Source organism: Marmota flaviventris, chromosome 2, assembly GCF_047511675.1.
Source record: "Marmota flaviventris isolate mMarFla1 chromosome 2, mMarFla1.hap1, whole genome shotgun sequence".
Taxonomy (NCBI): Eukaryota; Metazoa; Chordata; class Mammalia; order Rodentia; family Sciuridae; genus Marmota; species Marmota flaviventris.
In genome coordinates, this window is record NC_092499.1 from 185,851,179 (window position 1) to 185,865,847 (window position 14,669).

Sequence of the window (14,669 nt, forward strand, 5' to 3'; positions counted from 1 at the left end):
CTACACAGGCTTACATTAGCTGGATACCCAGCCACTTCTGGAGACCCAAGATTTGCCCCTGAGAGCTTGCCAGAGAAAATCTTAATAGGGAAGGACAAATTTGCTTTATTGGCCTGCTTAGAATTGAAGTACTTCATAAGGAGGCATCATGTAATCCTATAGTATGAAATTATTTTCCCTCTCTTACCTAACTTTCCACTTGAAGACAGTAAACCTGACAAGATTTCAACTGCACTAGCATAAATAACTCCTAGGGCTTGCCAGAAGGGACAGGATGATGTGCTTCTTACCTCAATCCCCAAATCCCCTCTCTTCTCTCTTGCCTTATTTTCTCCAGACTGGTATTCTAAACAAACACCTTCAGGATCTCATGGAGGGCTTGACAGCCAAGGTGTTCCGTACTTACAATGCCTCCATCACGCTACAGCAGCAGCTGAAAGAACTCACAGCCCGTAAGTGTTGCTTGACCACACGTGGCCACATCCTGCTGATGGTGCCAGTGTCCTTGCTTAGCTAAATCCTAGATTAGTTCCACTTTTTCTTCTCACCATTGTGACTGGAAACATTTTCCCTCCAGGCCTTTATCAAGAGCTAAAGCTTTAAGGAAAAAAAAAAAAAGGCACTAAAGCTTAGTTGTATGAATAGGATCAGTGCTGTTTCTCCTACTCCTACCCTTACAGAACTTTTCTTTCTGCCTAGAAAATGCCTGGGTTTTGTGTTTTACATATATGTTATTTAAAAGCTCACAAGGTGAAGGAAGAGGTAATACTATGATGTTCTTTTAACTTGGAGAGAATAAAGTTAAAACTAGCTACAGAAGATACTACCAAGAGCCACAGCTCCCTACCGCACTCAACCCCCACACTCCCATGGGGGGACCAGTCACTACTAAGTTTTCAATGTCCTTTGTAAACATGTTAAGTGGTCTTAGAATATGAGCCAGAAAAGCCAGAGATAGGCATGTTGAGGGGCAATATTTTAGGGTAGGATAAAGAATGCCACACAGTAAGGTAAAATATTTCTTTGCAGGACATTGATAGTTTTCCTTTTTAAACAGTATACTGCCTTGTGGCTTAAAGTGTGAAACTTAAGGTTTCTTTATCTCATCTTCATCTACAGACTCCTTTCCAGTTATACATTTCTTTAGGCTCCTTTAGACAAGTAGGTAGAAAGCAGGAATGAGGCATCAGAAGAGTCCCTGTCCTGACTCCTTGGACAAAAAGATGGGTGTATATTTCACTATATTATAGAAACAAGCCAGTCATGTTGGCTTACCTATAGTCCCAGCTACTTAGGAGGCTGAGGCAGGATGATCACTGACCCTAGGAGTTGAGGGCCAATGTGGTCAACACAATGAGACCCTTAAAAAAGAGAGGGGGGTGGCTGTAGCTCAGTGGCAGAGCGCTTTCCTAGCACATATAAGGCATTGGGTTCAATTCTCAGTACCACATACGAATAAAAATAAAGGTGCATCAACAACTGAAAAAAGAAGGAGACTCAAATTCCTCTTATGGAGGGAATTCATCCAGGCTAGGTTTACATATACACTTCATGTTGTCATTTTCTTATGACCATTAACTCTTGAATTTTGACCTTGTGCCTTGGGAGAAACTTCATCATTTGAGTGTGGTAAGGGCCAGTAAAATCATTGACATGTGTGCACTGTTGGGCATACAAACTAACTCTTATTATCATCTTTTTTTTTACAGCGGATGAGAATATTCCAGCAAAGATTCTTTCTTATAACCGTGCCAATCGAGCTGTTGCTATTCTTTGCAACCATCAGAGGGCACCACCAAAAACATTTGAGAAGTCTATGATGAACTTACAGTCTAAGGTACCTTGGGACTAGATGATGGGGTAGCAAAATGAAGGGAAACTTGTCTACAACTTGTTAATTTTGCAGATAACCTGCAAAGAGGAGGCTTTTATAATCCAGCCTTTTGAACCAGGATATCTGCAGGCCAGTCTTGGTCTGTCCATATTAAGGATAAATAAATAGTGACAGTATGATAGTAGTTATGAATATCAAGGTACCGGTTGTACAGGAATTCTTTCTGCTTTGGTCAGAAGTTCTATACTGGCCACTACCTATTTTGAAGTGCTAACCTTGATGTGCTTTTGCTACTGTACATGAGGAAAATAGATATAAAGAAAGTTTTGTTGCTGTGGCTCAGAAATACAACTCTAGAGCTAGGGATGTAGTTTAGTGATAGAAGGTTTGCCATACCCTGTGTGAGAACCCTGGTTTAATCCCCAGCACCACAAGAAGAAAAAGAAAGAAAGAAAAAGAGCTCTTTTCAAATTAAGGCACGGTGGCACATGCCTGTAATCCCAGCCTACTTTAGAGGCAGAGGCTGGATGATAGCAAGTTTGAGCCCAGCCTGGGTAATAAAGTGATACCCCATCTCAAAAAATAAAAAGATGTTGAAATAATATTTGAGTTCCCCCTAATCCTGGTACACATATTTTTATGTTTACATATTATACATGAATCACAATATAGTTTATCATCAAGCATCTGCTCAATATTAGCCGTATGCCACAGTTATGGTCTACAGAGACACTGATGTGTAAATGTGCAAACAATTCAATGCCTCCCACCTTTTATTCCTCATTTTGAAACAGGGTCTCACCCAGTTGCCCAGGCTAACCTCAAACTTAACATCCTCCTGCCTCACTCAGCCTCTGGGCTACTCAGGTGACAGGCATGTGCCAGTGTACTTGGCCTGCGATGAGTATTTTTTTAGCAGTGGCTGCATAACTAAACCATCCTAATTTGCTAACCTACAGTTAAAGTTTGTAGATATTTCACTATTATGACAGATATGCAGGGCCAAAGGAAACCAATAAAAAAAACCTTGAGGGTAGGGGCTGGGGATGTGGCTCAAGCAATTGTGCGCTCACCTGGGATGCACGGGGCGCTGGGTTCAATCCTCAGCACCACATAAAAATAAAATAAAGATGTTGTGTCCACCGAAAACTAAAAAATAAATATCGAAAAATTCTCTTTTTGTTAAAAAAAAAAAAAAACTTGATAATTCTAATATTGTAAATTTTAAGGTAGTAATGCGTATAAATGGTATTTCAAGATTATTGCACCAATTGTTTTGTTGTTGTTGTTGTTACTGGGGATTGAATTCAAGGACACTCAACCACTGAGCCACATCCCCAACCCTATTTTGTATTTTATTTAGAGACAGGGTCTCACTGAGTTGCTAAGTGCTTCACTGTTGCTGAGGCCGGCTTTGAACTCGTGATCCTCCTGTCTGAAACTTCCACAGTTACTAGTATTACAGGCATGCGCCACTACACCTGGCTCCAATTGTAATATTATATGAAAATAAATATAACATCTTTTGGTGATACTCACAGGTCCTACTGATGTTACTATGGTTTGTTGCCCATATTCATAATTAAAGAAATACTCAGTGTCAACTAGAGATTAATAAAAATTACAGATAACTTTTTTCCAGCCAAGTTTATGAGATTCTATACTTAGACTACTAGAGTTTTAAAATGATGTGGAATGAGACATCATAGAGATTTTCAGTTCACAGTGTTTTTCTTTTATTGTAATTACTTTAAAATAAACACCTAGAAGTACATCTGGGTCCTAAGACACAGGCAATCTGTAGTTACCACTCTAGAAGCCAGCTGGTGGTCCTGAAGGAATGTACATGTCCACAGTGAGTAAATATATAGCCATAGACTTCTTGAATCCTGGAAGCATATGGTTGGCAAGCAAGGAACCCTATAGACCACCCATCCAAACAGCTCCCCTTTGCTGCCACTCTGTTAAGTAGAGGTCATCTAGTATTGTTTACTTTTCTCATGTTATCATTCCACACTAGAAATAAAAGTATGAATGTTTGGTTGCTATTTATCTAATTCAGGAGACCCTCCCAGAAGAATGAGGAGACCTTTTGTCGCTCTCATTCTGGAACCACTATTTGGGCAGCCCATACTGCCTGCTAGACCAGACCTCCAAGCCCAGAATCCCTCTCCTATATATATGCCCCCAAAGCAAACACACGCCCATTTGCTAAGTGAATCAATGGAGTCTTTGATGCTTAGAGAGAATTTGACATAGCCTGCCAATTTAGCATTCTTAGAAATGGTTAAGATTGTGGTTTGCTGCATTTTTAGCCCAAGAAGAATCTGGCTAGTGGTGTCTGTGATGCTTTTGTATACAGAATTGGTTCCTTCATCTTGGCTTTTGACAACAGCTGTTGGAAGTAAGCCATGTATAGTAAACGTGCTTAATTTTTATCTCACAATGGTGGCCTCTGTTTCTAGTCTTGGGTGGGCTGTGTGTGTGTATCTGAGAATTCTAGGCTTAGTGAGCAGTAACCTAGTATGTGTTAGTCAAGTGTATATTTACTTTGTGAGGTTTTCTTGACCTTCTAGGTTAGCAGGGTGATCATAAGGATGAGGTTCTGTTTTCTACACCACCAGAGCAAACTCACTGGTTTGAACTCTAGACACATGGCTAGATAGCTGCTGCCATCTCTAAGAAGTACCCTAAGAGAAATAGATTTTTCAGAAATGTTCTAACAAGCAAGAATGGTTGAAACAGGGTTCCCCTGTCTCTTCCTTTGTAGGATTCCCCAAGATGTTTCCACATCTCTTGTTTTGAGCGATTAACTAATTCCCTTCTTTTTTGGTGGGGATATCAGGGCACTAGAAATTGAACCAGGGGCTCTGACACTGAATTACATCCCCAGACTTTATTTTTTTTTTTAAGTCAGTGGACCTTTATTATATTTATTTATTTACACATGGTACTGAGACTCTAACCCAGTGCCTCACACATGCTAGGCAAGCACTCAACCACTGAACTACAATCCCAACTCCCTATTCCTTTCTAATTATTTTGACATGGGGTCTCATTAAGTTTCTGAGGCTGGCCTCAAACTTGTGATCCTCTTGCCTCAGCCTCTCAAGTAGCTGGGATTATAGGAGTGTGCCACCAAGTCTGACACTGATTTCCTTCTTACCTCAGACTTCTCTCCTTTCTGAAACAGAATACCAGAGGCACGTCTTATATTGGTTTGGGACATCTTTAATTGCCATTTCATAGTTTCTTGGATATTCTCTTCAGTGCATCATTTTCCTTCAGACGCTGGCAGCTCCTTTCCAGAGTGCTGGCAGAATGTGAGGAATATGTTGGGCTTACTCAGTAGATGCAAGTATTCAGTCCCAGAATTCTAAGTACTTCTCTCCCACAGTATTCTTGAAATGAAGATTACAACCAGGCACAGGCTCCATCTGGACTCCCCTTTCAGCCTACATACCCCTAAAGCCTTAGGGGTCGCTGATTAGAGTAGTATCCAGATTCCCAGGTCACTGCCCTATAAGAATCTTCATTTCTTGGATAATCAATGGAGAATGTAAACGAAAAAAACAGCAGTAGAATTCAGCAGTCACTGTGTCTCCTTGTGTCTTCATGAGGCCATTGCTTAAGTGTTTTTACCTGAAAAACCCTAAAAGATAGCCTTCCTTGTGGAGGCAACTTATAGATTTCGCCCTCTTCAATGAACCCTTTTTTCCCTTCTCTAGCTCATTTTGCTCCTAACTTTGCTGATGTTTTTCCCTGCCTAGATTGATGCCAAGAAGGACCAGTTAGCAGATGCCCGGAGGAACCTGAAAAGCGCTAAGGCTGATGCCAAAGTTATGAAGGATGCAAAGACCAAGAAGTATGTACCTGATAATGTGCCAAGTCCGGGTTGATTGAGAGAAAAATGTGTAGTATCCCTCTAAGGCCCTGGTGCCCCAGCTATTCTAGGGGTTTTGTTTTGTTTGTACTGGGGATTTAATCCAGAGGCACTTAACCACTGAGCCACATCCCCAACCCTTTTTAAAATTTATTTTAAGGCAAGAGTCTCGATAAGTTGCCAAGGCTAGCTTTGAACTTGTGATCCTCCTGCCTCAGCCTCTGTTCATGGGCCTGTTTGTACCTTTGTTGGGTCTGGCAGGATAGGGTTGTGGTATGCTCTTGTCCAGAGGCCCGGTTCAGTTCTTGATAACTCTGCCATTCTTCCAGGGTAGTAGAGTCAAAGAAGAAGGCTGTGCAGAGATTGGAGGAACAGTTGATGAAGTTGGAAGTTCAGGCCACAGAGCGAGAAGAGAATAAACAAATTGCTTTGGGAACCTCTAAACTCAATTATCTGGACCCTAGGATCACAGTGGCTTGGTAAGCATTGAGCTTTTTTTTTTTTAAGTTGTTCTGAATAGACTTTATTTACTTACATGTAGTGCTGAGAATCAAACCCAGTGCCTCACACATGCTAGGCAAGTGCTCTACCACTGAGTCACAACCCAAGTCCAGCATTGAGCCTTTGTATTGTTCCTGCCTTGAGAAGGTTGGAAAGATTCTAAGAGCATGTTGACCTCCATTGCCATTCCTGAGTACACTTCTAGTCCTCTGGGGAGGTCTGGCTTGCCCTAAGAAATCAATCCTATTGTATTATCTTAGAGGGTATGTTTTGTTTTAAAAATGTGGGTGCAATCCCTATCTATCCTTAAAGGAATTTTAGTACAAGAGTGAAAACCCCATAGCATAGCTCTTATTGAAGTAAAAATAGAATCCATTTACACTTTAATAGAACTTGTTTGTTTTTTGGTGCTGGGGATTGAACCCAGGGCCTTGTGCGTGCAAGGCAAGCAAGCACTCTACCAACTGAGCTACATCCTCAGCCCCCACTTTAATAGAACTTGTCAGTGAAATTTTTGCAAATGAAGGAAGGTAAAACAAGACAAAAACAAAAGTGAGAATATAGATATGCGCAGCCTACACAGAGGCAACAAAGGCACGTAAGTTCTCTGTTGTGCGGCTTCCTCTAACCTCATCTCTGTCATATAATATCCAAAACAAAGTGGCTTATTTTTGAAGATGTTTAATAAGCTTGAGTTATTGAATTTTGGGGGGCATAGGTAGTGATTATCACACCCAATGGAAGAGGCTCCACCCAGCTTTGTACCTTTTGGGGGGGGTACGCGGGATTGAACTTGGGCACTCAACCACTGAGCCACATCCCCAGCTCTATTTTGTATTTTATTTAGCGACAGGGTCTCATTGAGTTGCTTAGCATCTCGCTGTGGCTGAGGCTGGCTTTGAACTTGTGATCTTCTTGCCTGAGCCTCCCGAGCCACTGGGATTACAAGTGTGCACCACCGCGCCCAGCAGCTTTGTACTTTTTGGTGCTAGAGGCTGAGGTAGTTCTTGAAGGACAGTGTGGTACAATGATTAAATGGGTGGGCTCTGGAGCCAAACTGCTTGGACCAAAATTTTAGCTCCATCAGTAACTAGCTGCTTAAGAACATAATCACTTAATACCTTTGCTTGTTTTCTTCTCTGTACATCTGTAGTAACACTTAGTTTAGAGATCACTGTCAAGCTAAATTAACTGGAGCTGGGGATGTGGCTCAGTTGGTAGAGTGCTTGCCTAGCATGCACAAGGCCCTGGGTTCAATCCCTGGCACCACCACCACCCCCCAAAAAAAATTTAATTGATGACGTAAACCCCTTAGGACATGCCTGTTGCACCATATTAAGTGAGATAATGTAGGAAAGGTAGCATATCCAAGCCCAGGCCCCTGGTCTAGGCATTACTCTCTGGAGTCACTAATCTCCTTTTTGTCTCCCTTGTTTGCAGGTGCAAGAAGTGGGGAGTCCCAATTGAGAAAATTTACAACAAAACCCAGCGGGAGAAGTTTGCCTGGGCCATGGACATGGCCAATGAGGACTTCGAGTTTTAGCCAGTCTCAGAGGGCAGGGTTCTGTGAAAAGGAACAGTATGCTTTGAGGAAGATGGATAAACTGTGAGCCTCAATAACCCTCACACCTGAGGGAGAGGCAGCAAGTCTTAACAAACCAACATCTTTGCGAAAAGATAAACCTGGAGATATTATAAGGGAGAGCTGAGCCAGTTGTCCTATGGACAACTTATTTAAAAATATTTCAGATATCAAAATTCTAGCTGTATGATTTGTTTTGAATTTTGTTTTTATTTTCAAGAGGGCAAGTGGATGGGAATTTGTTGGAATTCTGCCAAGCAAATTCGCCATTTCACTGAGGCGTTTGGTTTCTCTTAGCTACTGTATGCAAAGTCCGATTATATTGGTGCGTTTTTACAGTTAGGGTTTTGCAATAACTTCTATATTTTAATAGAAACAAATTCCTAAACTCCCTACCTTTTCCCCCATTTCAGGAATTTAAAATTAAGTAGAACAAAAACCCAGCGCACCTGTTAGAGTCTTCACTCTATTGTCATGGGAATCAGTCTTCATTAAACTTGAAGCAGTCCTGACATCGGCAGTGTTTTGGTTCAGACACTTGTTCACAGAAAAGCATGATGGGAAAATATTTCCTGACTTGAGTGTTCCTTTTTAAATGTGAATTTTTATTTCTTTAATTATTTTAAAATATTTAAACCTTTTTCTTGATCTTAAAGATCGTGTAGATTGGGGTTGGGGAGGGATGAAGGGTGAGTGAGTCTAAGGATAATGAAATAATCAGTGACTGAAACCATTTTCCCATCATCCTTTGTTCTGAGCATTCTCTGTACCCTTTTAGATATCCATCTTTTTCTTTTTAAACCCAGATCTTTCACTTGAAAGATTTTATTGTATAAAAAGTTCCACAAGTCAATAAATTTAGAGGAAAATGAGTATTTGGTCCAAAAAAAGGAAAAATAATCAAGATGTTAGGGCTTTTATTTTTTCTTGTGTAATTGTGTAAAAAATGGGGGAAAAAACATAAAAAGCAGAATTTTAATGTGAAGACATTTTTTGCTATAATCATTAGTTTTAGAGGCATTGTTAGTTTAGTGTGTGTGCAGAGTCCATTTCCCACATCTTTCCTCAAGTATCTTCTATTTTTATCATGAATTCCCTTTTAATCAACTGTAGGTTATTTAAAATAAATTCCTACAACTTAACGGAAACTTTTTGTGTCTGCCTCTTTGTTACTGAGGACCCCAGGCCAGATATGGGGCTCTGAGGCTGGAACTTCTTATGGGATATGATCTAACTGCAAGGGTGACTCTCCTCCCACAGAGCTAATGGGGCTGGGTCTGGCCTAGAAGGGGGTGCATGTGTCCTACTTTTAATGGGTATGGAGTGGAATGAAAGACATACAAAGCCCACATCCCTAAATAAAAGAGTCCAGTAAAGGGAAAGTGTAGGAAATCCACAAAAACAGGTGGCATGCAAGAACTATCTGAAGCCATGCTGTTGAGCAAGATGGAGCTAAGTATTGGGGAGGCAGATTTTTGAGGGTTTTCCATGTGTACTGTCCAGAAGCAGGAGGTATCTGTCTTAGGCTTTGTTTATGTGGCTAAGCCGATAGGATGAAAAGAGAGTAGTGAGCCAGACTGAGGACCAGATCCTACAAGCCCTTCCCAGGTGGAATGAAGATTTCTCCCTGCATTGATTGGTTGAATGAGGGAGTAGTCAGTGAACACTTCTAACTGCTCTAAGTATATGCTAGTCCCTATACAATTTGTTTTCTTGCATTATCCTAGGTTAGTTAAGACTGGGACTAAGAATGAAAGGTGAGGTCTCCAGGTCAAAGGGGACAGGAAGGCCAGAGTTGTTAGTATTGGTCACTTGGTGAAAGGGTCCTGGGCCCTCTAGCTTGTTGGCATGAGCAAGCATATTCATTTCCTTGATGATGTTGGTTCTCCCTGGAGCTGGGGGACAGGACTGGTGCTGGGTCCACAGTTGAGAAACTTTGGCATCATTGGCCGCCTGTAGTTCACCGGCTAGTAAGGAAGGCAGTACTCACCCCAGGGAATAAGGGGCTGTATCTCCACCATTGCTTTGGAGCAAGAGATTGTAACCAAGTATTTTTCAAATTTTGCAGTGTTGAGATAGTTGGACCACAGAGTGTGAATACCATCAGGCTCTTCTGGTATACAACTATGGTGCACACACTATGGCTGGTAGCTATGTGACAAGAAACTGGACCTTAAGATTTGGGACTTGGAGTAGGACTTAACTAGTTGACAACTGGAAATCGTGTATAATAGGCCTTGCAGGTGAAGACCTTGAGCAGGAAGTAGAGCCTACCTTTTTGAAAAGGACCTTACAAGTCTAATGAGGTCAGGCACAGAGCAACTAGACATTGCTCAAGACAGCTATGAAGGGCATCCCAGGCAATGTCAGCAGACCTGGGAGAACAGAGGCGGGAATTGGGAAGCTGACCTGGTCACAGGATGAGAACTAACTAGATAAGGAGAGGTGGGGGATAGATGTAAAGGACCTTGAAGGGTGCTTGAGCCTGAAGCAAACCTCCCCATTTGCCTAACCATGCAGCAGATCTCACTTCCAGTCATGTTCAAGAGCAGAGGCCAGATGGGCAGAGTCTAAGAAACCCTGTGGGCCCCCACATGCTACCTAAGCTATACCTCTGGGAGATGACTCCTCTCTGTGCTCCCCTCCACATCTGGTCAGCAAGTCTTGTCCATGCTCCCTGCCAAAAGCTGTCATGTCTACCTCAGGCTGACACATTAAAAAATGAAAAAAGAAACTTCACAACTCTCAGCCTTTCCAACCACCACCTCTGTTTCTCCTTTGTTTCACAAACAAGCACCTGTCATGAGTCATCTGCTGCACCCACTGCAACTAGCATCTGTCCTGCCTTGTCTGTTCCATTCCCCTCCCTGCAATTTGACCACAATCACAAGTGACTAAGTGACCAATAAATGGGCCCTTCATTCTGCATCTTAAATTCTTTCTAGCACTGGGTGCTGCTGACCCTTTTTTGAAACATTCTTCCTGAAGCATTTTACATATCAAAAAATCAGCAAATCAAGTTTACAAGGACATTTTAGTGACTCTGACTGGTGCATCTATTACCATCAATGAGTTGTAGAACATTCCCATCCCCCCAACGAAGATTCCTCATGCCTGTTTACAGTCATCTGCATTCCCATATCCAGCTTCCATAATGTATCTATAAATTTGTCTTTTGGGGACACTTCACATGAAAGGAATCTTACATGATGCGACTGCTCACTTCTAAAAATGCCTTTATGGCTACCACCTCATCACCTGGTTTTACGTTATTCCAATCAGGCTGTTCCTGAGTCACCTCTAACATCAGGTCTTGAGGGTATATGGCTCCTATCCTACTTGTTCTTGATATCAGTCACAATTAAGGGTGATGGCTCCTGATTACCTCCAGCCTTTCTCCTGAACTCCAGACATTGAACCTCGGCAGGGGATATCCAGGGGCACCTGAACATCAACTCTGGAACTACTGTCAGGCCTGGCTTTCCTACCTCAGCAAAAGGCACTACCTCTACTAGACCCCAACCTGGAAACCAGGCAGCCCCATTCTTCACTTCTTTGTCTCAGTCCCACATCCAGTAATTGAGAAAATGACTTTCTAAATGGCATAAACACTGAATATGGGCATTTCCACCATAGGGACGAGGGAGTATTGTCTTCTGGGAAAATAACAAGTTGACATATTTCAGTCCTTAGAATTCCCTCATATAATGAGACACTTTTTAACTTGAACTGAAAAGCACTTTTTTGGAAGAAACACTACCCTGAAATGATCTCAGTCAAGCTAGTTTTAGATGCTTATAAGTAGTCCCCTGACAAAACGAGTAAACAAGGAGGCGAAGAAGTTTACATAGATTTGGTAATCATTCCTCACCAATCCCAAGTATTCCATGTAAACAAGCCTTTTGAAAGTCACTAAATAGCAATTGACTTTTTAAAAATTTTTTAGGCTTGGTAATTATCTTGTACTTATGTATATATTTTTTAAAAACAATATTTTATAAATACAAATATTTATGGATAACAAAGAGTTGAGGGTTGTGTCAAAATAACATGGGAGGGGTTTAGTGGGTAAAGTTTGGCATGAAACAAGTGTGGCTAGTTCCCTGGGGCTGGAGGTATAATTTAGTGGTACAGCCCTTGTCCAGCATATGTGAGGCCCTGGGTTCCATCCCCAGCACCACAGAAAACAATAACAACCGCCAAAGCTGGATGACCATGGAAGCACACCATACGTACTTTCCTGTCTATGCACATTTAAGATTCTACATAAAATGTTTAAAATGATACAGTGATTATTATGAAAATCATTTAAAGCTACAGGAGAAATGGAGGGGGAAAAATCTGTTTTAGCAGTATACCAGAAGGTAACAATACTTAAAATTTCCAGTGACAGCATCACAGCACCTGTCTGCAACAACATGGATGAATCACTCTATGATTCTGTTTATGAATAGGCAAGACTCACCTGCAGTGACAGGAAGTAAACCAGTGGTTGCCTGATGAGAGTGGGGGGGCGAAGGGGGGATGCTGCAAAGGGCAAGAGGAAATCTGGGGTAAGGGAAAGTTCTGCATCTGGATTGGGTGGAGTTCACAAAGGAAATATATTTGTCAAACTTTATTAAACTTTACATTTAAAATAGGTGCATTTTGCATGTATTCCTCAATAAAATTGATTTTTCAAAGTGCTCTCAAACCACTTAAAAGGCAGCGAAGGTGATGTGTTTTGAGAAAATATATTAGATGACTCAAAAAGTGGCTCTCAGGGGCTGGGGCTGTAGCTCAGTGGCAGAGTGCTTGCCTAGCACCTGTGAGCACTGGGTTTGATCCTTAGCATCACATAAAAATAAATAAAATACAGGTATGCGTTAAAAAAAAAAAAAGGCTCTCAGTAAAAAATACATGGAAATCAAAGATTGATGGAAGAGTTGCTGGAAATATGCTAGAAATTGATATGCAAAAATGAATAATTGTTTTAAATAAAATGTGATCTAAAGTATGTCACTGAATAGCTTTATATCTGGACCTTTTAACCATGCATCTCTAAAAATGTTAGTATTTTAATTGCAAAAATAAAATCCTGCAAAACACCTTAAACTTATTTTGAAAATGAGTGTTGGTTTGCTGTTTGAAGGGGCTATATCTTTTAGGCATTTACAGTATCTCTTACTTTGCTCTATCCCCACAGCCACCAACAAGTCTAGATAAGGCCAGGTGTCTCTTATGCTCTTATGCCCTTATATCACACGGAATTAGTGTGTGCTGCTGGCATTTCTATACCCACTCCTGGAGGAGTGGGAACTTGGTATGATTCAGCCCTGCTGTCTAAGCAATCTAGGGGTGGCACCAGGGATGACTGCTGGAAGACAAGGGGAGGCAGGGGCAGGTCTGCCCTGGTCTCAGTTTCCCCTTCTCATTCTTCAGTTCCATAATTCGACCTCTATGAAGCAATCACAGTAGGTAGCATGAAGCACAGCCTCAATGGGGCCAAACAGCAAGAAGGTAGCAAAGACTGGAAAGAGCAGAAACCCTGGGAGCCACTGGGCTGGGTATGATTTTGCCTGGAGTGAGTAAACAGGGCTCTTGAGGGCCTGTGAATACACACCCGGTGAGGAGAAAAGCAGGAAGACATAACCTCAGAAAAGTGATGCACAGGCTGGGCATGTGGCTCAGTGGTAGGGCACTTGTTTGGCATGAGTGAGGCCCTTGGTTTGATCCCTAACACTGCATTTAAAAAAAAAAAAAATTGTGACGCCAATGACTAAGTGGGAACCATAGGTAGATTTGGAGGCCAGAGGTCAAGAGCCTAGATTGCAGGTTAGGGTGTGAAGCTCAAGGTACATCAAGATGAACGCTTAGGAAGTACTGGCCATGTGCTGCTACTTAGCATGTCTCCCAAGGAAACTGAGTAAAAAGAACAATTTAAAGAAAATGAACACAGTTTTATGCATGGATTAAATTGGACACTGCAAGTCAATAAATATGCCTCCTCTGTGGAAGGGGCTTCATTTAACTATGCTTTTAAATTACCCCTCCTATATTTATTCACCATCATTACAGAGAACAAATGAAAACTGCGTTAGCATTTGCTATTAATCTACTGAGAAGAGTCTTCTGTTACAGCCAAATAAGTATCCACATGAGAAACTTGTCTTATAATTTAATCTCAGGAAAAAAAATTCTTGCCCAAGAAATCAGAATAGAAAGTGTAACTGCTTTGGATGCCAGGAAGCTCAGCCATATTTGATGCTGTCACAGCTGCATCAACCCTTATTAGCCATATTATAGTCCCCCTTTTAGAATCTCATATCCCTTTTTGTGTGTGTGTGCCAGGGATTGAACTCAGGGGCACTCAACCACTAAGCCACATCACATCCCCAGTCCTATTTTGTATTTTATTTAGACACAGGGTCTCACTAAGTTGCTAAGCACCTCACTGTTGCTGATGCTGGCTTTGAACTCACGATCCTCCCGACTCAGCCTCATGAGCCACTTGGATTACAGGCATGCGTCATCGTACCTGGCTCATATCCTATTTTTACAGTAGAATATTTTTGTTTAAGGTATTCTGATTTTTTTAAGTGGCAGGAAAGAAATACATTAGTGGTGAGTATAGTGATGTACCACCAAGGAGACACCCCTTCCAGGAAGGCCTTGTTGCCCCAACTGCTGGGAGAGCTGGTGGCAGGAAACCTCAGCTGCCAATCCCCTGTGATCACCTCAGTTGCACAGAGCCCTGTGGCCAAAGCTGCACTCTTCCCAGACAACCCAAATCCATTTCAGTGCCGATAACAGAGCTCCCTGGGGGTTGGCTGAGGCTGTCATCAAGCCTGCATCACAGCTTAATTTCCCCCTGTGCCTACTTCTGTTTC

At 41.8% G+C, this 14,669-nt stretch overlaps 1 protein-coding gene, 1 long non-coding RNA gene and 1 other non-coding gene across 4 annotated transcripts in view; 2 read left to right on the forward strand and 1 right to left on the reverse strand.

The window, feature by feature from the left end:
* Top1 (DNA topoisomerase I) overlaps positions 1-8,948 on the forward strand; it is a 79,837-nt gene extending 70,889 nt beyond the window's left edge. For both annotated transcript variants that reach the window (XM_071608930.1, XM_027945092.3), the window contains 5 exons: positions 338-452; positions 1,710-1,837; positions 5,605-5,699; positions 6,047-6,196; positions 7,659-8,948. In XM_071608930.1, the coding sequence (XP_071465031.1) occupies positions 338-452; positions 1,710-1,837; positions 5,605-5,699; positions 6,047-6,196; positions 7,659-7,761 (591 nt within the window). In that variant the 3' untranslated portion in view covers positions 7,762-8,948. The remainder of the gene's footprint in view (positions 1-337; positions 453-1,709; positions 1,838-5,604; positions 5,700-6,046; positions 6,197-7,658) is intronic.
* LOC114100400 (uncharacterized) lies at positions 4,734-6,052 on the reverse strand. Its single transcript, XR_003584068.3, has 2 exons — positions 5,961-6,052; positions 4,734-5,486 (listed from the first exon to the last, which is right to left on the reverse strand). It is a non-coding gene; the product is annotated as an uncharacterized lncRNA (long non-coding RNA).
* Positions 7,418-7,490, forward strand: Trnaa-agc (transfer RNA alanine (anticodon AGC)). Its single transcript has one exon. It is a non-coding gene; the product is annotated as a tRNA-Ala (tRNA).
* Positions 8,949-14,669: the final 5,721 nt, after the last annotated feature.